We start from the raw sequence: 27165 nt of genomic DNA, 5'->3' as shown, positions 1-27165 counted from the left end.
AGCTATTGTGCATGAAAATGAATTTATGGGGTCCATATGTTATCATTCATATGGTGGTCATATTGACGGCTTATTAACGTTTGACGCGACACACGTTTCTGCCTTGCGCATGTACTTGAAGAGTTCGTCTCCGGACCACCCCGGGTTGCCGAGCCGCGCGATATCTGTGTCGCGAAGGATTCGGAAGGACATCGATTTAGCAAGAGAATGCAGAAAACCCGGTGTGGAAGTGCCATATGGCTTCCACGTCGCCAACGCGATCACGTACTTATCACGCGTCAAGCTCTTACGGGCGTTAACAGCCATCCCCTTCTCATCTCCCTCTCCAATTTCCATATCTTCATATTCCACAATATCCAAAACCGAACTCACAGCGGCGTGCAATAGCTCGGCGGGACTTGGGTGTGCAATAACACAGGTCTGGTCAACCTGTTGTTAGCGCTGACGGCGGCAGCGTCGCCATCCTATTCGACTTGTCCTCAACCCGGCTGTTGTGTGTGGTTGGGAACCAGGTGGAGGATCTCGGCCTCTGTATGTACTCATATTTCATATGTCATCTCGCTACCCCTTCCGATCAGTAGATACCGTTTCACTGTACTCGGATAGGAGAATCATCTCATCTTACCTTCCACTCTCACCTCTGAGTTTGAGCAGCGCGAGCGAAAGCGCAAAAAGTCGAGCCCGAACCCTCCATTTGATTCACGAGCTGAGTACACCTTATCTTATCTCTTCACACCCTCTACTCCACCACCAGCGCATATCTCGATACGACCTCGGCCCCATCGCTGTCCTCGCTTGGACAGCATAGCCCTTCTTCAGTGGAGCCCACCGCGAGGGGGCTGGTATTCCGTTATCGAGAGCTACAAACGCTGCGTTATCCATCTCAACCCCTAACTTCATTACTCACCACAGCCGCTAGCAAAAATGGCGACTCCAATCGCAACCGCGACTCTTCATACCCCCATGCCGATCCCGCGTTCTCAGAATGCGCCCAAGTTCAACGGGCAGTACGCAAAAGACTTTCTAAATCAGATCGCCGAATGTGGAATCCAAGCGGGTATTGTCGACAAAGACCAGCTAGTCGACCACATCTACAAATACTCCAGTGACAGAGTCAAGGACATAATTAGGTACATACCTGAGCTCGACACCGAAGCGGCTGGCAAGACCTGGATCGCTGCTTCGAAGGCCCTACTTGCCGTTTATCCTGACGAGGAATCAGCACAGAACTATACGGAGCAGCAACTGAAAGACTTCTGCCAGAACAACGCCGCTAAGTCTCCCTTTGTTTCCAAGACAGCCATTGACACATATTATCGCGAAGTTTTTGCGCATGTCAGGTAATCTCGTTAAGAAGAAACGGATTACCCAGGAGACCGCGAACTATATGTTTGTGAGCGGCATTCCGACGACCATGAAAGACTGGTTTTATCAACGCACGCCAACTTCCAATCGTACACGAGATACCGCCCCAACGTTGGCAGCGACAGTCGAAATCCTGAAGAAGCGTTTTGACCCAGATTCGCTAATTTTCGAGCCTTGGAGCAAGAGAGCCTATAACCCGAATCAAGCCAGCTTCGACGAATTCGGAAATCGGTTAGAAACCACACAAACCTTGGAGCCCCCAACGCAACAACCAGCTCAACCGCGCCCGATCCAAATTCAGCAGCGACCCGCTCAAGACCATGCGCCCGAGGTGCCGACGACCACAACAGACTCCCAGATAGCGGACTTAACGCGCCAGCTGGAGCAAATGCGACTGCATCTAGCAGAGAGACAGCTTGCAGCTAATACGGGTAAGCGCTGTTTTGTTTGCGGGAAGATCGGCACTCACCAACTTCACCCGCGATACTGTCCGGATATGCGCGAGCTCATCGAGCGAGCGCTCGTGAAGATCGACCCCAACACTCAAAGGTACGTCCAGATGGACGGCTCTGACCTCCCAAAGACTCCCCAAGGATGGCGCGGAGGTGTCTCCTCCTACATGCGAGCGCGAGCGGACGGTGTTCAAGCCGCCGCAACCCATGCAGCAGGTCTCGTATTGGGCAATTCGCAAGTATTAGACAGCGAATACTTCGCTGTCTCATCGCTCAGCTATGACGAGCAATTAGCGAATCCAGTAACCCGAAGCGGGAAAGACACGAACCGCTATAACCCCGTAGGGGCAACGTCCGAATGCGCCACCAGCACCTAAACCCGCAAATCGAGCGCCACAGCAACAACAAGTTCCTCCAGTCGTGTCAAACGCCCCCACCGTTGAAGCCCCAGTGCCACCGACAAACATTAACAAGATACCAACTCCTCCCAACCCGATTAACCGCAAGGACGGGTGGAAGAATGCGCGGGCGCCTCGAGCTGGCGGACAGGGAGAAGATGTCGTTATGAGAGACGCAAATAAGCCTACAAATGATAAGTACCATATTACCTCTGCAATCCAAGAGCGCGCTAACCCACCTGGTATATTGGAAACTATCCTCAAGACAAACATTTCGTTGCCCATCTTCGAGATTATTGGCGCGAGTCCAGCGCTACAAAAGCTCATGAACGACCAGACCCGCGCCAAACGAGAGTATACCTCCAAACAAGCTGAGTACTCTCTCCAGGATGCTGAAGAGATGATTCGTTTGTCGTCCCAGATACAAACGAAGCGAGCAACGAGAGATGGTCGTCGAGCCATCCTATGAACTGGAAGATTTTCTCGTTCGCTACAGTAACGCCGTCGCGAAGGCCCCTCCAACTAGCCGTTTCTTTGCGATGTCGACTGGATCGTTGACAGTCACCGTTGGCGGTGTAGAGCTCAAAGCGATGATTGACTCAGGCTCTGAATTAAACCTGGCAAGTCTGTCAGTTCCGACGCGTTGTTCACTCGCTGTCGACTACCAGGGCACGAGATGGGCCTTGAAGGGCATTCACGGCGACCCCGAGCAGCTGCGAGGGTGTGCAACTGACGTACCGTTGAGGATAGGCCAACACGAGTTCTCTCACCACCTCTTCGTCTCCCACCAAGAACTCGGCCCGCACGACTTGATTCTGGGCCAGCCATTCTTGCAATGGTTCTGCGCCGGTCTCGACTACGAACGCGGAGGGGCCGTAAGCTTGTTTTTGTGGAAGGAAGGTGAGCGTCGAGGACAGCCTACGATAGGCATCTCGATCACTAACCCCGCCGACCCGCGGAACGCTGTCGCGATGACACGTGGCCACGGCCACTCACATCAATCCGCCTACGTCGAGGAGCTCCCAGAAGGGGAGGATTTTTGGTGCTAGGGCGCGCGACAAACGACTTCCCCGCGCCCCGTGCAAACACCTTGGGAAGATCTATCGAAGCACTGATGGGCCAAGCTGAGTTTTCCGACCATGATTCATTATACCACATTTCACCTACTCCAGAATTTGACTCTATTCTAATGGACTATGCAATTTCTACCGGAATCAACTTAGATTCTGTTGTATCAACACCATGGACAACGCGCCTCTTCTCCGAAGGCCGCACTTACACCACTAGCGCCGGCGCCAAGGCGCCAATCGTCTCCAAGAGAAAGTACAAACCCGTTGCGCGCAAGATACGACCTGTTCCGACATATCAACCCGACCCGCGGAAGCACCTCTTCCGCGAAATACCCCGCGCCAAGCCGACAGCCCTCCCGACAAATCCACCAGACTACAAGATCTTGCCATATGGACAACGCGTCACCCGCGAACGGCTCGAGGCGATGCTTGCAAATATTCAGCCAGGGATACTCAGCGAGGAAGAGAGGAATCTCCTCGCTTTCATTGTAGTAACCCTACTACCCGGACTATGAGTTTCCGGTTATCGAGCACACTCCTTGGCAAGCAGCTCCAATCCGCATCCCACGCGCCCTCGAGCCAGCTGTCCGAAAGGTAATCGCGGATGGCGAGCGAGACGGACGGTTTGAACCCAGCGTCTCATCATATCGATGCGCTATGTTCCCAGTCGCAAAGAAACCAGGTTCGGACCCTCCGGTCCGTGTCATCCTCAATCTTGAGCCTCTCAACGCCGTCACCATCCTCGATGCTGCGATGGTACCCAACATTAACGAATTCGCTGAGTCGTTTGTTGGTTACGCGATATATGGAATTGCCGATCTCTTTTCAGGTTTTGACGCCGTTTGGATTCACGAGAATTCACGGGCAATGCAGTCTTTTCACTCACCGCTGGGTCCGAAACAACAAGTCACGATGGCCCACGGCTATGCAAATGCACCCAACGAGTTCAACCGCCGATTTGACCACGCACTCAAACCGATCGCCCCGCACAAAACGCGTGCCTTCTTCGACGACGCCGGCATCAAAGGGCCCATGAGCCGCTATAATGACGAACCGATACAGGGAAATCCGCACATACGACGATTTGTGTGGGAGTATGCGCAGAACTTGGATGATTTTCTCGGTACGTTGATTGCAGCTGGTATTACAGCTTCTGGCGCTAAGACAGTGTTGGCGGCACTCGATCTCCACATCGTCGGCACTGTCGTATCGCTCGAAGGCTGGAAAATAGCGCCCAAACTGGTCCAGCGCGTCTTGGATTGGCCACTACCCACCTCAATCTCTGAGCTCAGAAGCTTCCTCGGCCTTGCCGGAGGCAGCCGCCGTTGGATACGGGGCTTCGCATTAATAGCTAAGCCACTCACTGCTTTATTGCGAAACCCTACTACTGAGTTTCAGCTGAACGACGAGGCAAGAGAAGCCATCGACATCCTCAAACAACGAGTTACCACCACCCCCGTACTTATCCGACTCGACTATGATGCGGCCCGCACCATTCCACGCCAACCCCGCGAAAGTGACGAGGGCCTGCTGGTCTTCGGCTGCGATTCCTCCTGGATGGGAGCCGGCTGGGTTTTGTGTACCAGGTCCGCGATGGCGAGAAGCATCCCGCAATATATGGGTCATGCACGTTTGGCTCGGCCCAAGCGAATTACGGCCAGCCAAAGACAGAGGTTTACGGCCTCTTCCGAGCGCTCAAGGAAATGCGTCATTACCTCTGGGGAGTACATTTTCGCCTAGAGTATGACGCAACATCGCTAGCTAAAATGATTTCAGCCCCAGACGACGTTCCGAACGCGCCAATGTTGCGATGGGTTGCATATATACGCCTATTCGACTTCGAGTGGAACCACGTACGAGCCGAGTCCTTCAAACTCGAAGATGCCCTGTCGCGACGCCCGCCAGCACCTGAAGATCAGCACTATGATCAACCCGATGACTCTGAAGAAGTGCTAGACGCTATGCTCAACGCAACACTGGCCGAGACAGCGGGAAAAGCTAAGTCCATTCTTGATATCTACTACAACCAACTGCGACACATCACAGACACCTATTGGCGAGACGCCGACGAGCAAATGCCCATCTACCGCCAGTCGTTGTCGACCGCGGTACCTCGCCTGCCCCAACTCCAGAAGACAAGTCCGGCCTTTGACCCGGCCGGCCGGGGATCATTTTTGATCGCCGCGCAATCGCGTACGCAAGATGACGACACCCGACAATTACCTGAGTTCTTCCAACGAAGTCGACCTATCGAAGTTGAGTCTCTATTCTTACTCGGAGACGAACGCGTGCTGCTTACATATACAGCGAGCGAGCGATACTCTCAAAGTATCCCCCTCGCTGAAGTGGTTTCTCAGGAATCCGAGATCAACAAGGGCCATCGCCACGGCGTTCCGGACGATGATTCGCCCGAGCTCTGGATAGAGCTGCGCAGGTTTCTGCGGGATGGAGAGTACCCCCAGCGATGTTCCGATAACCGAGCTAAGTCACAATTCATTAAACGAGCTCGCCGCTTCCTTTTTCACCAGGACAGGCTCTGGCTGGCGCCGAAGAAGAACTCGGAGCGTTTACCGCGCTTGGTTATCGATGTGGAGTCGAAGCGCGGAGAACTTATGGCCCAAGCTCATATAGAATGCGGCCACAGAGGACGTGATGCTGTCTACGCGCAGCTACGTGACCGATTCTATTGGCCGAACATGTACTCTGACATTTCATTTTTTGTCAGATCTTGCATCGAGTGCCAAAAATCAATCAAGCGCATTCCCCACTTGCCGTTCAACGAATCCTGGCAATCACCACTCCTTCGACACTTTGAACTTGACTGTATTCACATGCGCGAAGGCCTAAACGGACTCAAATACCTCATACATGCCATCGAGTCAACAATAGGCTGGCCAGAAGCTCGTCCTGTTAAGTCGCTCACCTCTCACTACGTGGCCAAGTTCATCTACGAGGTCCTCATCTGCAGGTTCGGGGGCATCCCCATTATCTCCTTTGATGGCGGCCCCGAGTTCAAAGGCGAGGTGCAAGAGCTTCTGCAGACGCAGTACAACTGCCGCATCATCTTCTCAACAGCGTATCACCCCGAAGGCAACGGGCGAGTCGAACGCTCCCATCAGCCGCTTGTCAGCGCGCTCTACAAGCTCTGCGGTGACAAGAAGGGTAACTGGCCCCGATACGTCTACCCTGTGCTGCTCGCGATCCGCGTCACGGTCTCACGTGCCACGGGCTTCACGCCCTATTTCTTGCTCTATGGTGTTCACCCGCTATTCTCATACGATCTGGCTGAAATCACATGGCAGACCCTCGATTGGGACGCGGTCTTCACGCATGACGACCTGATTGCTATGCGCGCGCGCCAACTCGAGCGACGGGACCCAAAGATGGCGGAGGCCAACGCCAAACTCCGCGAGTCACGACGCCGCGCCATCGACGACCTTCACAAGAGGAACCACTACCACTTCGACTTCAAAGACTATGAGGTCGGGATGTATGTGTGGCTGCGCGAGTCGGCGTTGGACGAGACCAAGGGCGACAAAGATAAGTGGACCTATGCGGGCCCATATATCATACACGAAAAGCGGGCTAACGATTCATTCATTCTGCGCGAGCTTAGTGGTGCAATCCTCCGCGGCCACGTTAACATTCGGCGACTCCGACTCTTCTATTTCCGGCCCGACAACCAAACTCTCAAGACAAAACTGGCTGCGCCGATCCGCCAAGCCGAAAATCCGGACCTTCGGTACGACGTGGCTATGTCGCGGATCACGGAAATTAAAGCTGAGTTTTCAAATTGATTCTCGATCGCTCACAGCCTCGATTCAGTCAATCGGAGCATTTATACCCGACTCTTTCCCCCCTTTTCTTCCTTTCCTTTCCTTCCCCCTTGTCTTCTCTACCCATCACCCAGCCTCATGGAGCGCGAGCCGTGTAACCGCACCCATCGAGGGTTCCACCCAACCGAAGACCGCTGGCTTGGAGCTCCCCACTTGCCGCGTCCCCTACGACAATGCAGCGCGCGACCGGACTGTCATCAACGAGTTTGTCGACAACCATCCGTACACGTCATACGAACGGACCGACTTGGCTTTGCAGTATTGTTACGAGGATTCCCAAGAGTACAATTTAGGAGGTGAGTTCGTCAACCTTCCCATTTGTGTTTATGTCTATCGTCGGGACTACCGGCTCACATGGATCGAAATCAACGCCGCGGTTTGCTGGGGTGAAATTCCCTCTCGATACCCGCCTCGCTTGCGAGTGGACGGAGGCGAAAATCATCCTATGAATGCGGAGAAGTTCATGCAACAGGTGAGTCGATTCATTCACGAGGATCGTCGCCGCGAAACTGCTTACCTCGAACCACCCCTTCGCGAACGTGGTTCTGGGCATTTCGTACAGACTCGACACGACGACTGGGAGCAGGCCATCAAGATTTGCCTGTGCTACGACCCGATGAACATGTCGGTTGTCATCCATCAAGTTGCGCCAACCGAACTCGCTCGTATCGTCCAAGCGATGCACCAGACGTGGTATCTCGACGCCTCGAAGAGGGCAGAAGTTTATCAAGACGCCATTCGCTCGCGAGCGTCCGAATCTATCCAGCAGTTCCGATACCCCATTCCACCCTATTGTCTCCATCCATCGAATTAATACGGCGATGACGGGGGCGTCATCCAAAGTATCCCCCTCTGTGGAAGTGCCATATGGCTTCCACGTCGCCAACGCGATCACGTACTTATCACGCGTCAAGCTCTTACGGGCGTTAACAGCCATCCCCTTCTCATCTCCCTCTCCAATTTCCATATCTTCATATTCCACAATATCCAAAACCGAACTCACAGCGGCGTGCAATAGCTCGGCGGGACTTGGGTGTGCAATAACACAGGTCTGGTCAACCTGTTGTTAGCGCTGACGGCGGCAGCGTCGCCATCCTATTCGACTTGTCCTCAACCCGGCTGTTGTGTGTGGTTGGGAACCAGGTGGAGGATCTCGGCCTCTGTATGTACTCATATTTCATATGTCATCTCGCTACCCCTTCCGATCAGTAGATACCGTTTCACTGTACTCGGATAGGAGAATCATCTCATCTTACCTTCCACTCTCACCTCTGAGTTTGAGCAGCGCGAGCGAAAGCGCAAAGTCGAGCCCGAACCCTCCATTTGATTCACGAGCTGAGTACAGCTTATCTTATCTCTTCACACCCTCTACTCCACCACCAGCGCATATCTCGATACGACCTCGGCCCCATCGCTGTCCTCGCTTGGACAGCATAGCCCTTCTTCACCGGGCCGCGCACCGTCGATCTCGCCCTTTGCTGGCCGACCCCAGGCCATGAAGTTGATCGCCGTTGACCCGCCCAGCACCTTTCCGCGGTCCATCACGAATCGATTTCCGTTGGCATGTGCCTGCGGGACCGTCCGGAAGAGCCAGTCGTACGATGCGTTCCCAACCGTGCTGCCGAGGAAGCCGGGGACGTCGATGAGCGGGTCGCCGAGCCGAGACTGGCCTGCCTCAAGCACGAGGACTTGCTTGCGGGGGTCCGCGGAGAGCCGGTTGGCGAGCGTGAGTCCGGAGGGCCCGCCGCCGACGATGATGTAGTCGAAGTCGGTGCGGGCGATGACAGCGAGGGTCGATGGTGGAAGGGAGAGGGCAGGTGGGAGGAGGGCGGCCAGATGTAATGCGATGGGGAGCCGCATGGTGGGGAAGAGCTTCAAGTTGACACGCCAGCTTGACGCGTTAAATGCACTCTAAAGGCCGTTTTTAGTAACGCGTGCCCGACGATGGCCGCAATCGACGCATATAAGTGGGATTAGCGCGGCTGGGGTGATCAGGCTCGAGAGGATCGTTGCCGGGGCCGTCGGCGACAACACCGAGGTCGATGTGGTGGAGAGAGTCAAGCATGGATTGTATGAGTCAGCGCCACGTCACCTGCGGCTCGCGTGATTGTCAACAACGCGTGCCGTCACGCGTGACTCTCCTTCTCCCTCCACATATACAGCGGCTCGTTGCGACTCAGGGCTCTACGGATCTGGCTAGCTCGGATGATAACATCGACGCCCGCCCGCCGAGCTTTATCTGAGCTATTTGAAGTACCGTATACCTACGCTTCCCACGTCAATGGTCATAAAAAATACGTACGGTCACGGTCACACGGTCACACGTCATCGGCTCTTCATCTCTCTCCCCCATGTTGCCCCATGGTTAGTCTCCTCGCGATTCCGCCGGAGGAAGCAACGTTCATGATGGCGCTGTCCGGCACTGACCACTTCCTGCATGAGTTACTCATGTCGTCGCCGCGTCGACGAATAATACGCGGGTGCCAGGGGGGGGGTCCATTCACTGTGCGTCGACCCCGAATTCCGACCGCCGATACGTATACGTCGCCGAACAAGGTCAAATCGGCGAACGTTCCGTTGAGAGGCGGCCACCGTGACGGCCACGACTGTCGTCGATTACAGGCTGATTCCCCGCCGACCACGCCGCGTCTCTGCCGCCGATCCTTCGCCGTTGCTGCACCGCAGCTCCGGAGTTCGTCCCGCATCCCGGGACGAGCTCTCACGCTGCTCCACGCCCAAGCCGCCACCACGTCTGGGCAGAGCGCAGGTGTTGAAGGATGAGATGTGCGCCAATTGTTCCCCTGCTTGTGGCCATCACTGATTCATTCCAAGGCTGAATATGTTGTTGGGTACAAGTCCCTGGGAGTTTGCGGTCACCGCTAACGCTTACTAGCCAGACGTGACACTACCATGCATACTCTCGCCGTCTGCGGCTACTTGTGCGTATTTCGCTTATACCTGTTTCCACAGCTGATATCTATCCGCTGGCAGCTTCACCATGTACCCCGACATCTATCGCCGTGCGCGGGAGGAAATGCTTCCTCGACGACCGCGTGAAGTGCCATACCATTCTCAAGAACGCATTCACATTTCAGTTCCTCCCGTGCGTGCCTTCCCTTGTTTGCCGTCCGCTTCCCGGACATCCCGCACCAGGTTCAACACTGGCCCGCGCATCTGCCTCGGTCAGCAGTTCGCGTACAACGAGATGGCGCTCATGCTCGTGCGCTTCATGCAGGCGTTCGCCGCGGTTGCGCTCGACGAGTGCGCGTTTGCGCCGGGGCACTGCCCCCGGACGCATACCAGTGGAAGGCGTGTGCGGGCCTGAAGGGCGGTTCCGCCCGAAACCGCAAATGACGATGTCGACGCAGGATGGGTTGTGGATCAAGGTTACGGAGAATGGTGTTAAAGCGCAGAACCCTAAAGTCGGGTCATTCAGCTTGAATCATTATGACAGCCACAAATAAGTTGAATGGGTAGATCTGCCAGTGTCAACCGGTTGAATGATACACCAGATCGTAAGTAGGAGATTGTGCGGATATCATTCATCCTGCTGTCCAACACCAAGGCAGCACCTTGTACTGCATTCCCTCCTTCCTTACAACTACCACCACCCAAGCCTACATGAGCTCTTGGCTAACCAATTTGCCTTTTCACCAGCAGAATGTGTATATGAATATCAGTGGTATGCCACACTGTGATGTTCACTGCCAATGGCACCATGAGGACTTATACAAACTTGCAGGGGGCATCGGTGGCGCTGGTGGGCCTGCACAAGGGGTAGGCGGGACAGGTGGCACAGCCTATGGACCGAGCCTTACTGTCCGTGCTAAGCATGCTACATTTGAGCTGTATGTGGTTACAATCTTGATGATTGATCAATTGATCTGATATGACAACTGATGTTTACTCAGTGCGCCATGTAAGGACTATCATCCAGACTTGTGAATCCGCTAATATATCTGATTTTTAGCAGCAGAAGTCGCTGCATACCATGGATGTCCAGCACCATCTGCATACTTCTGTGGGCGGCAGGATCTGCTCAGAAGCCTCAGGGATTATTTTGGAACAACAAGTGAGGGTGGTCAGAAGATTGTGCTTCTTCATGGCATTGGGGGAGCTGGGAAAACAGAGACAGCACTCAAATTCATTTCCGACTCAGGATCACGGTATAATTGTTTCAATAATGAGCTATTCCTCTGACTGATGACTCATCAGATTCACAGAGCAATTCAAGGTGGATGCTGCAACTCAAGATACTATTGAAGCAAGCTTCAAAGAGTTTGCTGTGGCCAAGAAATTAACAGGGTCTCATCCTGTTGCTGCAGCTCAAATGTGGCTCAGGAGTAATGCAACTGAATGGCTGATGCTCTTTGACAATGCAGACAATCCTAGCCTCAACTTAGGGAATTATCTTCCCAGAGGTGCTTATGGCAATATCATAATCACATCCCGCAATCCAGATATCAAAATGCTTCTTGGACCTGAAGGAACCTCCTTTGAAATATCAGACTTGGCCCCAAATGATGCTTTTGATCTTTTGACAAGCATTGGCAGATTATCACCAGATAAACACAAGGAGATCTTGGAGATTGTAACAGTATATTAACTTTTTTATTACAATAATTATTATAGACTCATGTTTTTTAGGAGCTCCACTACTTTCCATTGGCCATTGTCCAGGCTGCATCATATATTGCTCAGGATCCAGTTATACAACAAGACCCTTCAAAGTATCTTTTAAGGTACAGAAAAGATAAAGTCAGATTCTGGAAGCAACTGCCACAACAAACTGCATGGGAATATACTCTCACAGTTTATACTACCTGGCAAATGAGCTTTGAACAACTACCACCTCTTGCTCAAGAGTTTCTGAAGCTCTGTTCATTTCTTCACTTTAACCAGATTACAGAAAGTATATTTATCAGGGCTGCAGAATATCAAGCACAAATACCTAAATATCATAGAAATTCAGGCTGTTGGTCATATGTGAAAATGCTGGTACAATCCACTGGTCTACTTCATATGTTCTCAAAGGAAGATATTCTCTACATCACAGAGACACAGTTGGCCTCCAGCCTTGATTTTCTTGCCCATTTCCAAGATGAAAATAAGAACTGGAATGAGGAGGCATTTGGAGAAGTTACAAGAGTCATTTGTCAATATTCACTCATGAGCTATTTGGATGGTGAATACTCCATGCATCCACTTATTCACCAGTGGACCAGATTGAAAATAATTCAGGAAGATATTCCAACTAAACACAAGCTTGTAATCCATCTGTTGGGAATGGCTGCCTCCACCAATCCAGATTATAAATTCAAGCTTATCTTGGCCTCTCATGTAGCACAGATCACTGATGATTATAACACTATACCCTATCTTTTTCAAATGAGATTTATGGAAGTCTTCACTGGCACTGGTTCTTTTGATAGGGCACACTTGTTGGCTATATGTGCATTCAGGAAAGGCTCTAGCATCATGAAGGCAGACCAAGATGAAATGATCTGCACAAAGGGTGATCTGGCTCTAACCTATTATAATCTTGGCAAATATTATCATGCTTTAGTCTTGCAGGAAGAGGTTTTTAAGCAGTTCAGCAAAGTATCAGGTTCAAGGCACCTAGATACACTACATGCGGAAGGCAACTTGGCGGCTACATACCAGAAGCTTGGCAAGTTCAAGACAGCTCTAGAGCATCAGGCTAGAGTGGCAATGGAATTTATTCAGATACTAGGTTCAGAGCATCCTATAACAACCTCTGCTATTAGCAACTTTGCTATAATATGCAATATTCTTGGTGAGTCATCCAGAGCCTTAGAGATTCAAGAGCATGCCATAGAGATGAGTACTAAAGCTCTGGGTCCTCACCATCCTACCACAGTCAATCTCAGAAGGAATGTTGCTGTTATATACAGAGATCTCGGAAGATCTGATAAAGCATTGGAACTAGAGCAGGATCTTATTAAGCAGCTGCATAACACCTTGGGTCCTATGCATCCCCAAACCCTGTCTGCAAAACACAGTTTAGTAGTGACATATTCTTCATTGCATAGATTTGATAATGCACTCTCCCTTGCAGAAGAGGTTCTACTATCTCAAACAGATATTTTAGGAGAAAAACATCCAGATACTATAAAATCAGAGGCACAGATTGTCTTGATACTCTACGAACTTGGTAAATTGGATGAGGCATTGATGTTACAGAAGCAGCTTGTCAAGAAAAGTACTGAACAGGAAAATACCTATATTGCAAAAATTTATCTTGCAAATATTTATGTCGGTATGGGAAAGCTAAATGAAGCCTTGGTTATACAAGAAGAGATATTTGCACAGTTGTCCCAAAAATTAGGACCAAAATCTCCTCAAGCACTGTCTATTCAAGGCAATCTTGCTATCACTTACAAGAAACTAGGTGATTTTGAGACAGCCATGACAATAGAAGAGCATATATTAAAGCAATATGAAAAAACTTTTCCATTCCCAGAGCATCCCCATATCATGGCTGCAAGAACAAATCTTGCAAATACTTATGCTCATTTTGGGAAATGGGATCAGGCATTGATGTTACAAGAGCAGGTAGCAATTATACAAGTTGAAAAGTTTGGATGGCATGATTCTCAAACCATTGCTTCACAGACAAATCTGGCCTTGATATACTCTGAGCTTGAGAGGTACCAGGAAGCTTGTGATATACAGGAGAAGATCTTATCTAATCAGAATCAGACTCTTGGGCAGGCAAGTTATGGAGCAGTAGCTGCGAGGGGAAATCTTGCAGCTACATATATCAATCTGGGGAAGTTTGAGAAGGCTCGTGCAGCCTTAGACTTACAAGAACAAGTGCTGGCAGAGCAGATCCAAACAGTAGGACTCACTGACAAGATAACAATTTTTACAATGGAAAATGTGATACATCTTCATGACAAACTAGGTCAAGTTTATGAAGCAAATATTTTACTACATATCCTTAACGCAGCTAGGAAACAGATGACTGAGAATGTTGTTGCTACAGAGTAGGAGTCATCTGTTCTAAAATTTTAGAAAGCTATATAAACATAAAATATGATATAGCATGTGTTTATCTGACTGATGGGATTATCTTACCCTGTAAAAAGCAAGATAATGCTTTGTATCACAATTTTACAAATTGGTAAGGTGTCAGAAGTCTAGTAAAGGCTGTCAGAGAGCCTACCGTTTGGAGTTTTGAAGGGTAATAAACATTTCCTGGTTACGTTTTGAAAAAAAGAGAAAGAAGAGCTTAGAATTGATTACTGACATATTTTAATCCATTTAACAGGGTCCAACGGCCATGACATGCCTGACAAACTTGGGAATTCATCAGGCTATCCCCACTGAGAAATTTTGGCACCAGAGGTGCTGGCATAGCTGAACAATTACCTTTTTGAGACAACTTTAGCGGAAAAATTACACGAAACGCCAAAAGGGATAATATATGGCAGGGAATACTTGCCCGTAGCTGCCAGGGGGCCAATGCGATTAACATTGACGTGCTTGCTTGCCAAAAGACAAACAAGGACTAAGTGTGCAAGTGCCTTCAGAGCTAACAAACTCCTCAGGAAACTCAACACCAAGAACTCAAGAACTCAAAAGAGAACTCAAACTCAGAAGGGAAAGACTGGGAGGGGAAGCACTGGGGAGGATGATGATAACTACTAGCTATGGACAGGCTTTTATAGACTAGATAAATAAGGGCTAAATGAAATAGAAACTAAAATCAAATGGAAAATGAGCAACAAAGTCAGGAAAGATAGGGAATGGAAACTAAGGTAGGAAATGGCAACTAGAAAAGGAAGTGGAAACTAAAATAGGAAATCAAACTGGGTGACAAAGTGTGACTTGTGACAAGCAGGCTCGTCACCTCCTCTCAACTCAAAAAGTGACTGTCCCCAGTCACTCACTGGAAAGAGAACACTAACAACTTGAAGGAATAAATCAGAAAAGTAAAAAGTGAAACAGAAATGGGGGAGAGTGTCAATAGACTTCATCAAGTCTGGCAACTTTCCAAAAAGGAAGTCCTAAGGCAACTACACCACTGCCTGACCAGGCAAACATGGGCCTGCGAATCAGGGCAACAGCGGAAATGTAGTTCAGAAGGTTGATCCGGATCAGAAGCAGTTGCCAAGCGGTCAAAAGTGTAGAAGGCGGTGGTGGCGAGAGCAATTCAGCAGCGTAAAACAGCGTCTCGGGGGGGAATGTGGCAGGCAGGCAACAATATCGCGGGTGGGCTCTCAGTTCGAAGTTCAATCAGCAGCGTGGGTAATTCGTGGATCGCAGGGTAAGCAGCTCAGGTTTCTTAAACTTATGCAGGGAAGGTCGCAGCGCAGGGTGGAGAATCATATTTCTCACAGGCAATTCAGCAGGTATAGTTCGCATCGCGGGAATAATTCATCATCAGGGGTAGCGGGGAGTAGCACCGCGGCGTGAGTCCGTTGCTAAAGCATCGCTTGTCGCCCGGCGCAGCTCGGGGATAGTCGTGGGATGTGGAGGCGGAGTGTTTGCTTGCACAGCTTCGGCCTTCGGTCCGGTCAAGCTCCGGGCGGGCTGTATTGGACGGCGTCACGCATCGGTCACATCTCTTCATTTTGCTTTTGTCTTCCATCCTCGCCGCCAGCAAGCACGATTTTTCGCGGCAAATAAGGGCAGGGAAAGCTCTGGGAGTCGGCAAAGGGCTGGACTGCGGCAACGGGCGATGCAGAGGGGTCGGGAGGGCAGGAATGGGTGGCGATGCGAGCGCGGGGGGTTTTGCGAGCGAGGGACTGGTGGTGAGTGCTCTCGACGCGTAGCGGCTTGTTGTGGGCGCAGCTAACCCTTTTTCTGGACGACTGGGACGAAACGCGAGTGTGGCGGCCGGTGGGGAGGTTTTCGAACGAAAGTCGACGCTGGTGAGTGCTCGTGGATGTGTAACGACTTGTTCTGACCCGTTGCAGCCACAGAGGACGTCTATGGGCGCCTACGACAGAAACGCGTGAGCGTGGTCGGTGGAGGAGCAATACCAGGCGGCGCGTAGATGCAAGGAGGGCAAAACCGGAGCAGAGATGAAGGCTAGTGGGTTCTCGACGCCGGTGAGTGCTTGCCGCACTCGTCGTCAATACAGCACAGTTTTCTGGGTGGGGCTCGGACAGAAACGCGACTGTGACGGCGGCTTTCCGGGCGGAAACGCGGACTGGGCAACCTGGGCAGCGCAGACGAGTACTTGTCACCATGGGGGGCGCGAGTTTGGGACGCAGACGGCGGCTCTGGTGAAGCAACGACGGCAGGCCGGCGTAAATGTCGCCACAGGGCAGCAATGTGCGGCTGGGTGAGGAAGGGCAAGCACGGACAACGCAAGGGGATGAAGGACGGGGTTTCTCGAGAGTTGGTCAACGCTGGGGAGTGCTGGTGGTGCAGCCAACCCTATGGCGGAAATGCGAGTCGGGTGGAGGTGGTCTAGGCTACCAACGGGCGTGCGGGTCGCGTCGCGCGGCGTGTGCAGCAGCTGGCGGGAATTGTATGCCGAAATCGAGGAGGATGCAGTGTTGGAGGGGATCGGAAACACCTGCGCGCGGCGTGGTGAAACTACCAAGGTGTGTCGTCGTCAAGTGGGCCTTTGTTTCAGGGCCAGGCTTGTCTCTTGCTCTCTCGCTTCGATTCAGCTTCACACCAAAAGAAAGTGAAGTAGGGAGTCGAGGATGGAGGCAGCTGTCAAGGAGAGGCGAGTCACGAGATCTTGACAGCTGCCTTCTCCCGCTCGTCACAAGACATCACACTTGCCTTCGCAAGTGTTCCACTTAGTAGCGCAAACAGGTCGCTTCGGAGAGATAGGTCGAGACAAACGAAAAACAGCAGCTGGATTGCCTCAAACGGACCAACGGAGTGCGACAGCGGGATCGGGTCTCAGCAGTACTGGTATCGCGGGCGGGTGAAAGCGTGCTGGGCGCCGCGACGGAGATTGTGGCAGGAAGGAGGGAAATGCGGACGTCGGGCTGAGGCTTAGGAAGGTGACGAGTATTTGTACAGTTTGTAGTAGTCGGCGGAATGTACAGTTCGGAGGCTTGGTTGGTCCGGTGAACAGTGAGGAGTTTCGGAAGCTGTTTTGAAGACCCCTCGCGGTGGGCTCCAAAATGACGTGCTTGCTTGCCAAAAGACAAACAAGGACTAAGTGTGCAAGTGCCTTCAGAGCTAACAAACTCCTCAGGAAACTCAACACCAAGAACTCAAGAACTCAAAAGAGAACTCAAACTCAGAAGGGAAAGACTGAGAGGGGAAGCACTGGGGAGGATGATGATAACTACTAGCTATGGACAGGCTTTTATAGACTAGATAAATAAGGGCTAAATGAAATAGAAACTAAAATCAAATGGAAAATGAGCAACAAAGTCAGGAAAGATAGGGAATGGAAACTAAGGTAGGAAATGGCAACTAGAAAAGGAAGTGGAAACTAAAATAGGAAATCAAACTGGGTGACAAAGTGTGACTTGTGACGAGCAGGCTCGTCAACATGGAGAAAAACAAAGCCTAATACACATGATAGTAAGCATAAGCGTTCATTTTACGTGGTATCATTCCATCTATCCCCGCTTCTCCACGTCCTTCCGCCCCTCCTCGCGGCCATACGTCCCGTCCACCTCCGTGTGCAGCCTTAGCCCCTTCATCACGAGACTGCTGAGCAGCCCCGCGCCGCCGAGCCCCGCGAGCACGCGCCACAGCAGCCGGAACGCGTGCGCAAACGAGTCCCGCACGGCCGCGCGCAGCGGCGGCGGCAGGCCGCCCAGCGACGGGATGATCGCGAACGCGATCTGCGTGCCCCCGGGGAACTCGGCGAGGAACGAGTCCGGCAGCGTCGACGTCAGCTTGTTCTGCAGGATCGTGCCGCCGATCGTGACGCCCCAGATCTGTCACAAATCAGCAGCCGTACCCTCAAAATAAGAAAAAACAACCCACCAGCGCGAACTGCCGCAGGAAGAAGAAGTACGCGAGCGCCTGCGTCGTCTGGCGCGGCGGGATCGGGCGCGAGCACCGGGAAGTACGCCGCGACGTAGATGATCCCGATGCCGGAGCCCAGCAGGATCTCGTAGCCGATCACGCGCATGCGGGGGGTGTCCACGTGCACGGTGCCCAGGAGCGCCGCCGCCGGCCACGATCAGCGCCCACGCGAACCACATCGGCGCGCGGTAGCGGTGTGTGCGGTTGATCAGCGCGCCCGGTGATGGCGGCCAGCGGCGCAACGGTGAAGGTGATCCCGAAGGCGTCGACGCCGGACGCGATGGGCGAGGCGCCTTTGCAGGCCTGGAAGTACACCGGTAGCCAGTCTGCAACGTAAGCAAAGGAATAAGACAAGGGAAGAGCACCTACAGCCAACAGCAGACAGAGCGACAGCCGAGAGGAAGTTCTGCACATAGCCGCTAAACGCCGTGCGGGTGGACATGAGCGACATTGGGATCTATTCACCTGGTCAACCAACCGCCACGGTCAAGAACGACCACCTACGATGGGATGCTTCGGAATGGTCGCCTCGTACGCCAACAGCGCCGCAAGCCCGACAAAGCCGACGATCAGCGGCGCCAGCCACGCGCGGGCGAGTCCCACGCATACACCGTGCCGCCCCACGTGAGCGCCAACACCATCGACGTCGTCGATGCCACGATGATCGCGTTTCCACTAGGCACCCCATTAGGCCAAGGAATCAGATCAGAAATGGGACACACATGATATCGAGCCGCTCGAGCTTCTCCCGCAGCGGCACATCGGGCACGCGCAGGCGGACGAATAGCAGGATCATGACCGCACACAGCCCGCCCGATGGGCAGGTTCATGTAGAACAGCCAGCGCCAGTGGCCGCTCTCCGCGAGCGAGCCACCGATGACGGGCCCCGCGCCGGCGCCGATGCCAAACGACGTCGCGATTATGCCGCTGAAGATGCCGCGCGACTTGAGGGGGATCATGTCGGAGATGATGATTTGGATGAGCGACACGGTGGCCCCGGCGCCCAGACCTTGTACCGCTGACAGAAAGCGGGAGTCAGTTACCGCAAGCGGAAAGCGGGGACAACGCACTTCGCCCGGCGATGAGGAAGTTCATCGACGTCGCTGCGCCACAGAGCGTGCTGCCGATCATGAAGACGAGGATGGCGGCGAGCATCACCGCTCTCCGGCCGAAGATCTGGATTGAGTTATGAAAGGCCCCACAGAAACGATGTGACGCACCCCGGCGAGGCCCCCGCAGAAGGGCAGCAGCGCGGTGGATCGGCCTCGTCCTTGTCTGCGTTGGAGTCTGTGCGCGTGGGGGCTGGGGTGGAGGTGCGCGGCCGAGCCGTGGGGGACGGCCGAGTCAGAAAGAACGGATGCCCCGGCGCCGACGTGCACGCGGGACAAAGTGCTTTTCATTCCCACTACTAGCCTTACATCAGTATGTCGACTCCAGCGCCAATTAACCCCCCGCTCGAGTGTCCCCACCCTCTGCGGAGCCAGCGCCGAACGCAGCCTCGTTACACCGAAGCCGGCCCAGTCTGGGGCTAAGACATGCAGTCAGCCGGGGGGACACACGGCTCAAAAGTAAACGCACCTCCGGCCGCCTTTCACCTCCGGCCCGTCTCAGCCAACGCCTCCCTCCCTTCCTCGCATCCAACCTCCAACGACAGCGGTCACTTCCGCGCAGACAATGGCTACGAGTCGAAAGAAGGCCCATCAGCACAACGCAGGGTGACGGGCAGGACCGAACGACGCACCTGGAAGCTACATCGCCTCTGTTTCCCCAGTCCCCGCCCAGACGACCAGCGACAACGGTCGCTACGGCGAACAACGGCTACGAATAGAAAGAACAGCCAGTTAGCGCAACACACGGTGACGGGCAGAACGGGAGGACGCACTTTGAGGCGACAACGCCCTCCGTTTCTCGCAGCCCCCGCCCAGACGACCAGCGACAACGGTCGCTTCAGCGAACAGCGGCTACGAAGCGCCTCAGCGCAACGGGAGGACATACCTGGAGGCAACGACGGGAGGCCCTGCCCTGCCGGGCGGGCAGCACGAGTCGTCTGTGGGGGCAGCGGGAAACGGGGGAATGGACGACGCCCGTGTGTGACGTGCTTCGCGTTACGCGGCTTGGCTTGGCAGCAGCACGTGCTGTCGGGCGCCGAAGGCCGCGGCCCGGAGGAGCAGTGGGAACGAGGTCCAGCCCAGCGTGGGCGACCGTGAGTCGGCAACGGCGAGCAAAGCGGCGGCGTCAGTCCAGGAAGACATAGGGTAGATCACGTGCAATCGGCCTCAACGGCCAGGCGCTCTCTTCGATCACGGCTATACCATCGAGGCGGTTAGACAGCACGACGAGGGCATCAACACAACGCACCATGGTACCCACGCGAGGAAGCGGGGCCAGAGCCCAAGCTCGAGAGAACGGGGAGGGGCAGCACCCGGCGCGGGCAACTCCGGGTCGGCAACGGCGCGCAAGGCGGGCGTCAAGCAGGAGCCAAGCCACGCGCTATCGGACCGTCACGCGGGCGGATCGGGCGCGATCATGCTGCAAAATGTCAGTACACGAGCCGGGATGGCAGCAGGCCGACGCACCGTGGCGGAGGCAATGGCTGTGGGCGGCAAAGGAGGCAGGGGGCGAAAATGGAGAGGGAGGAGGGTAAGGATCATGGCGGCGACAGCGGGTTTAAGTAACCGCCCGCCAAGCGTCAGCTGGCCCGCGATCCCACGGGCCCGGGACGTTGCTGCAATCATGTGCCGCGATCATCGCGCGTGCATGGCAACGGCACCAGGTGTCCACGCGATCACATGGCGCACCTGACACGCTGCACGCGGAGTCTCGATTGTCGGGGTCTGTGCCTGAGCAACGCGGGGGGAGGGAGGAGCTGAGGAACCAAAAAGATGCAGTATAAAGAAACAATAAAAAATGAACGGCTCACGGGGGAAAATGGACAACAACAGAAGAGAAAGCCTCAAGAGGGAAGCACAGCTGAGGCAAGGAGGCATTGAGAGCTGCTGCGGGAGCAGGATGATGTGATCCACCCAGCGCGGCCACGGGCAATTATTTCCACCGAGTACCGACGAACTAGACATTCCTGCACGCGCGGACGGCCTCATCACGCCGGTTGCCAACTGCAACCATGTGCCCACGTCACCAACGCAGCAGCCAAGCTGCTCATTTCCCCCCGGGCTCCCGATGCAGCCAACATCAAGACATTCTGATCACCCCGTGGCCGCGTTATCGGATATGGCAGGGCCTAATCCTTACCTCAACAGCCGCTGCTCAGCTCCGTCCTGCGGCAGACACTCCAGAGCACAAAAGCAGGCCAATCAAATGGAAAGAAGGAGGGAGCCAGCTGGCTAGCCAAGGAATCAGATGGCAGCAATGAAAACAAGGCGGATATCACGGGTGATTTGCTTGTTGATCCGTGCCTGGGATGGGCCCAGAATCAACAGCTCTGGGCAACCATAATCAAACAATCATACTGCATCATCTGAGCAGGCCTGGACTATTGTCTGACGAGTAGGCCACTCTGGCCCTTGCTTACATAAGCAGATCCCTATGGTTCTTCAAGTTATCTTATCCACAAATTTGTCTGTGAAAACTCTACCACACATGCCTATATAGAGCATTTTTCCTCTCAAATAACTCTTAGAGGCCCATGTTGATCTGTGAGGTGATTACATAAAACATCAATTTCATATCTTTTCTTTTGAAATTAAGAAAAACATAAAGTGTTACCAATTTGCTTCCATACATTATCATAGGTTTCCGCTATGATTTTCTCATTTATATGATACTTACTATTTTCCCTGTCAGGGAAACCCTATCAGACACCTATCCATCAATTACCTACATGATCGACAAGCGACCGTCATTTTGTCCACCGATAGGAATCAATGTACATAATTCATCAGGATCTGCAAGAAGGCCCCAGGACCTACATTCCTACTGATGTTACTTGAGACAGATATCTTGATATTGTTGTTGCCTGGCATTGATTGCTCAAATCTTGAATCAGGCATCTGTCTATTAATTACTTATCTTGCCAACTACTAACAATTTGTCCACTGGTAGCCAACAATGCACTGCACATGATATTGAAACAAATGTGAAAAATATCCTTGACTTTTAGTGAACACTAATAGCTTTAGTGTAACATGAGTTAATTGAAGATTTCAATTGGTACTACTTTATGTCTTTGGTTTGTGTGTGTGATCAGATCACCAATCTGACTGGGTTGCTATGTCAACAATGCACCTATAATATTTGGAAACTATTTGATAATCAATATTTGAAATTTCCATCAGTTTCACATTTGGCCATCATTTAACTTGAAAATTAGAATTTATATCTCTTTTTATTACACCTTTCAATCCATTTCATTGCCAACTAATCATCCTTGACATCAATAATCATGTGGTTGATTTCAATGAGTTGCCATGGCAACAATGTGTTGCAATTGAAAAATTTGAATTGAATGGAAGAGACCCCCGTACTGTATAGTTTGATCAGATTATCTGAAAATTTGAATTTGACCCACTTTTACTGGACCTTCAAATCATGCTAAAGTAGTCAATCTGCCTTGTATTAAGACATTATCAAAGTTACATCAGCCATCAACAAGTTAGTACATCACATCACTGAGTTGCCAGGCCAACAATGTGCTGTAAATTGGTTTTTGATTAGTATTCAAATATTCAAACCCCATAGTCACCCCCCCTAAATTTCAGAAACACCAGGACTAATTTTCTCATTTTTTTATACAACTTTTAACAAATTGAATTTTCAATTACACTCGGGATTTGGCAAAACCGGTGGCCCAAAGCTGTATTTATATGGCAGAGATTTGGTGCTAAAAATGGCCTGCTAATTGCCGCCAAATCAAGGCCCCCAATGTAGATGCACATGACAAATAAGGAAATTTCCTGGTCATGTGCATGAAAATCAAGAGCCTTGATTTACAGACAATCTGGACCATTGATTTTGACGAATCCCCAATGTGAGTATAGCCCTAATAACTACATTAATTGGCTAACTTGAATTTATTTCTATTGCACTTTACCATCCAATGTCACATCAGTAACCATGCTATGATACCACTACTATAAATAGAGCTATAGGATGTGCTATTTTGTTTTTTTGGGTTAATTCAGTTGACTGTAGCTCTCATAGCTGCAGTATATCGAGATTAATAGGTCAAGATCATTTTTATTGCACTTGACCATCTATTTCATTCACACAGCAGTAACCATGCCTTGATACCACTACCATAAATAGAGCTGTATATTACCCCAAATGGAGCTCTTCCATTGTCTATGTGCTATGTTGCTGTTTAGGTCTGTCGGGTCACCTAACAAATTGACTTTAGGGCCGGCTTCCCACATCTCTTAAGGGCGGGTTACCATCAACGAAGGCTGTCAGTAACTCCCATATCTCTGGAACGGAGCTGCAAGAAGACAGGTCATCAATCACAGTTCTGACTGATGAAACAATCAGCATGAGCCGTAGATTTAAACAAATCCGCAAGCCCAGATCTCATCATCATGTTCACCAATGTGCTCCGGGCAGCTTTTGATAGAGTGTGCACACAACAGCCTAGCAGCCTTCCAAGGAAAGGCAAAGTCAATGTTATTCCCAGCATGCTGGAAGGGTTGGGGGATGACAGGGATTACGCACCAGTCCATAGCACGGGCAGATTTGCCCGAAGCATGTGCTGCCATCTACACGATCACGCCGTGCACATGACACCACGGACAGATTTGCCCGAAACCCACGGTCAGGATCAATAAAATTTTCCTTCCCGCTGCGCGTTGCTAGTGAAAATATTTTTTTGATTAATGTACAGCCACCAAAACGAGGTATTTAATGACCACCTGGACGCGAGACTTGGCGAGCGGAGCGCGACGTAGCGTTGGGACGGGCGACGTGTGTGGGTGTCGACAAATAGATCATACTTTCAGTAACGTGTCAGAGAAACAAAGACTAATACACATGATAGTAAGCGTTCATTTTACGCTTCACCGCTTCTCGACATCCTTCCGGCCCTCCTCGCGGCCATACGTCCCGTCCCACCTCCGTGTGCAGCCGCAGCCCCTTCATCACGAGACTGCTGAGCAGCCCCGCGCCGCCGAGCCCCGCGAGCACGCGCCACAGCAGCCGGAACGCGTGCGCAAACGAGTCCCGCACGGCCGCGCGCAGCGGCGGCGGCAGGCTGCCCAGCGACGGGATGATCGCGAACGCGATCTGCGTGCCCCCGGGGAACTCGGCGAGGAACGAGTCCGGCAGCGTCGACGTCAGCTTGTTCTGCAGGATCGTGCCGCCGATCGTGACGCCCCAGATCTGTCACAACCATCAGCGGCTGTACCCCCAGAACGGGAAGACGACAAACCAGCGCAAACTGCCGCAGGAAGAAAAAGTACGCGAGCGCCTGCGTCGTCTGGTGCGGCGGGATCGGCGCGAGGCACCGGGAAGTACGCCGCGACGTAGATGATGCCGATGCCGGAGCCCAGCAGGATCTCGTAGCCGATCACGCGCATGCGGGGGGGTGTCCACGTGCACGGTCCCCAGGAGCGCGCCGCCGGCCACGATCAGCGCCCACGCGAACCACATCGGCGCGCGGTAGCGGTGCGTGCGGTTGATCAGCGCGCCGGTGATGGCGGCCAGCGGCGCAACGGTGAAGGTGATCCCGAAGGCGTCGACGCCGGACGCGATGGGCGAGGCGCCTTTGCAGGCCTGGAAGTACACTGGTAGCCAGTCTGCAACGTAAGCAAAGGAATAAGACAAGGGAAGAGCACCTACAGCCAACAGCAGACAGAGCCACAGCAGAGAGGAAGTTCTGCACATAGCCGCTAAACGCCGTGTGCGGGTCGACATCAAGGACATGGGGATCTATTCATCAACCAACCGCCATGCTGAAGAACGACCACCTACGATGGGATGCTTCGGAATAGTCGCCTCGTACGCCAACAGCGCCGCAAGCCCGACAAAGCCGACTATCAGCGGCGCCAGCACGCCGCGGCGAGTCCCACGCATACACCCGTGCCGCCCCACGTGAGCGCCAACACCATCGACGTTGTCGATGCCACGATGATCGCATTTCCACTAGGCACCCCATTAGGCCAAGGAATCAGACCAGAAATGGGACACACATGATATCGAGCCGCTCGAGCTTTTCCCGCAGCGGCACATCGGGCACGCGCAGGCGGACGAACAGCAGTATCATGACCGCACACAGCCCGCCGATCGGCAGGTTCATGTAGAACAGCCAGCGCCAGTGGCCGCTCTCCCGCGAGCGAGCCGCCAATCACAGGCCCCGCGCCGGCGCCGATGCCAAACGAGGTCGCAATGATGCCGCTGAAGATGCCGCGCGACTTGAGGGGAATCATGTCGGAGATGATGATTTGGATGAGCGACACGGTGGCCCCGGCGCCCAGACCTTGTACCGCTGACAGAAAGCGGGAGTCAGTTACCGCAAGCGGAAAGCGGGGACAACGCACTTCGCCCGGCGATGAGGAAGTTCATCGATGTTGCTGCGCCACAGAGCGCGCTGCCGATCATGAAGACGAGGATGGCGGCGAGCATCACCGCTCTCCGGCCGAAGATCTGGATTGATTTATGAAAGGCCCCACAGAAACGGTGTGACGCACCCCGGCGAGGCCCCCGCAGAAGGGCAGCAGCGCGGTGGACGCGAGGTTGTACGCCGAGCCGATCCAGATATAGTTCTGCCCGCTCAGGTCCTGGGTGATGACCGGGAGGGCCGTGCCGACGGAGGTCTGCGGCACGTGTTAGCGCAGGGCAGACGACGACAGCGAGCACAAGATGACGCACGAATTCGATGGCGGTGAGGAGCTGCGTGATGGCGAGCGAGGCGATGATGCACCAGAACTTCCAGTCCCACGCGACCGCGGTGTTGCCCGTCTTCTCGTCGTTCTCGCCGTCGTTGTCCTGCTCGTCCTTGTCCGCGTTGGAGTCGGTGCGGGTGGGGGCCGACTCGATGGGGTGGAGGTGCGCGGCCGAGCCGTGGGGGACGGCCGAGTCGCGGGAGGCCACCGTCGCTGAGGCGTTGTCGTCCATGGCGAGAACGAAAAGGGGGAGGAAGGACGAAAGGGAGGGAAAGTGCGGCTGTGCCATGGTGTGTCCTCTATATATGCGCCACCGCAGCGTGCAAGCGTGACGCCGATCGAAAGGCAAAAAATACGACAAAGCGAACAGAAGCCGGCGGGAACGCGGCAGCAGGAAGTGTCCGTAAAGGGCACGCTTCGGCGTTACGCGATGGGGTGGCTGGCGAGCGATGGCGTCTGCGTTGGCAGGCTAATTGACGGGTCGTATTTCCAGGCTATTAGCTCAGCCGAGCTGCAGGCCTCTGCGTGTCGCCGGTGTTCAGCAGCTATTCACGGTATTCATGGCATGGCAGGCTGCATGGGCGAGGACATCACCGTCGCGCGCGTCCCGAAATAGCTGGGCAGGCCTCTGACGTCGTGCGAGCCGCCCGCCAGTGGAGAATAGAATCGCGATACCAATGTTGGGCAGCCGAGTAGCCCAGCTCGGTGCTGCGACAGATGCGGTCAGCAGCAGCATACAATTGTGCGCGACGGTACCTGGCTGCCGCGATCCCATCCGCGCTGGCGGTGCTGTTGCTGTTGCTGTTGTTGTTTGCTGAAATGGGCGCGGGATCGGCACCCGCGGGACGAGAGCGATAGCTACCAGCGGAGGGAACGCGGGCACGAGCGCGCAGGCTCGCCAATCGCGTATCGACGACCGGATACCGAGCAAGCAACGCCAAAAGAAATCTCGACAGTCTCCGTGACAGACGCCGTCCCTCGACGCGATCGGGCTTCGGGGCCCGGGCCCGCGGGCGATTGCCCGACGCCGAGCCCGAGGCCGCCCCCAACGCCCGCAGCCCTGCCCGAGCTGCCTGCGCCGGGCGATCGATAGTTGGGCAGACTACAGATAGATAGCGCAAACGGCGCCGAGCCGGACCCCGAGCTCATCGACTGCGTTTGTCCAAGCACGCGCGCCAGAAGCAGCGATAGAGGTGGGGCGTCCGGCCCAGAAGGCGCGATGGCGCCACGGGCATGCC

The 27165-nt window shown here is 53.5% G+C and overlaps 4 protein-coding genes across 4 annotated transcripts; 1 reads left to right on the top strand and 3 right to left on the bottom strand.

Annotated features, from left to right (window-relative positions):
- Positions 1-8489: 8489 nt before the first annotated feature.
- MIND_00577800 (putative choline dehydrogenase) lies at positions 8490-8981 on the bottom strand (the record flags this gene model as incomplete). The annotated part of the gene is made up of 1 exon (XM_037362539.1): positions 8490-8981. One exon carries the CDS (start codon positions 8979-8981, stop codon positions 8490-8492), a length of 492 nt encoding a protein of 163 aa, XP_037220460.1.
- A 501-nt stretch (positions 8982-9482) lies between these two features.
- MIND_00577700 (Cytochrome P450 monooxygenase) lies at positions 9483-10475 on the top strand (the record flags this gene model as incomplete). The annotated part of the gene is made up of 6 exons (XM_037362538.1): positions 9483-9626; positions 9706-9905; positions 9954-9970; positions 10015-10060; positions 10113-10224; positions 10275-10475. The coding sequence occupies 6 exons, from the start codon at positions 9483-9485 to the stop codon at positions 10473-10475; spliced, it is 720 nt and encodes a 239-aa protein (XP_037220459.1).
- Positions 10476-17686: 7211 nt separating this feature from the next.
- MIND_00577600 (MFS general substrate transporter) lies at positions 17687-19501 on the bottom strand (the record flags this gene model as incomplete). The annotated part of the gene is made up of 8 exons (XM_037362537.1): positions 17687-18010; positions 18060-18186; positions 18229-18427; positions 18471-18558; positions 18606-18776; positions 18824-19119; positions 19172-19277; positions 19322-19501. 8 exons carry the CDS (start codon positions 19499-19501, stop codon positions 17687-17689), a joined length of 1491 nt encoding a protein of 496 aa, XP_037220458.1.
- Positions 19502-24068: 4567 nt separating this feature from the next.
- On the bottom strand, positions 24069-26216 carry MIND_00577500 (MFS general substrate transporter; the record flags this gene model as incomplete). The annotated part of the gene is made up of 10 exons (XM_037362536.1): positions 24069-24425; positions 24475-24513; positions 24561-24841; positions 24885-24974; positions 25017-25078; positions 25123-25187; positions 25235-25530; positions 25583-25688; positions 25733-25858; positions 25914-26216. The coding sequence occupies 10 exons, from the start codon at positions 26214-26216 to the stop codon at positions 24069-24071; spliced, it is 1725 nt and encodes a 574-aa protein (XP_037220457.1).
- Positions 26217-27165: the final 949 nt, after the last annotated feature.

This window comes from Mycena indigotica, assembly GCF_014461135.1.
Source record: "Mycena indigotica strain 171206Taipei chromosome Unknown Mind.scaff0005, whole genome shotgun sequence".
NCBI classification, from domain to species: Eukaryota; Fungi; Basidiomycota; class Agaricomycetes; order Agaricales; family Mycenaceae; genus Mycena; species Mycena indigotica.
This window is presented reverse-complemented; position numbering and strand designations above follow the sequence as displayed.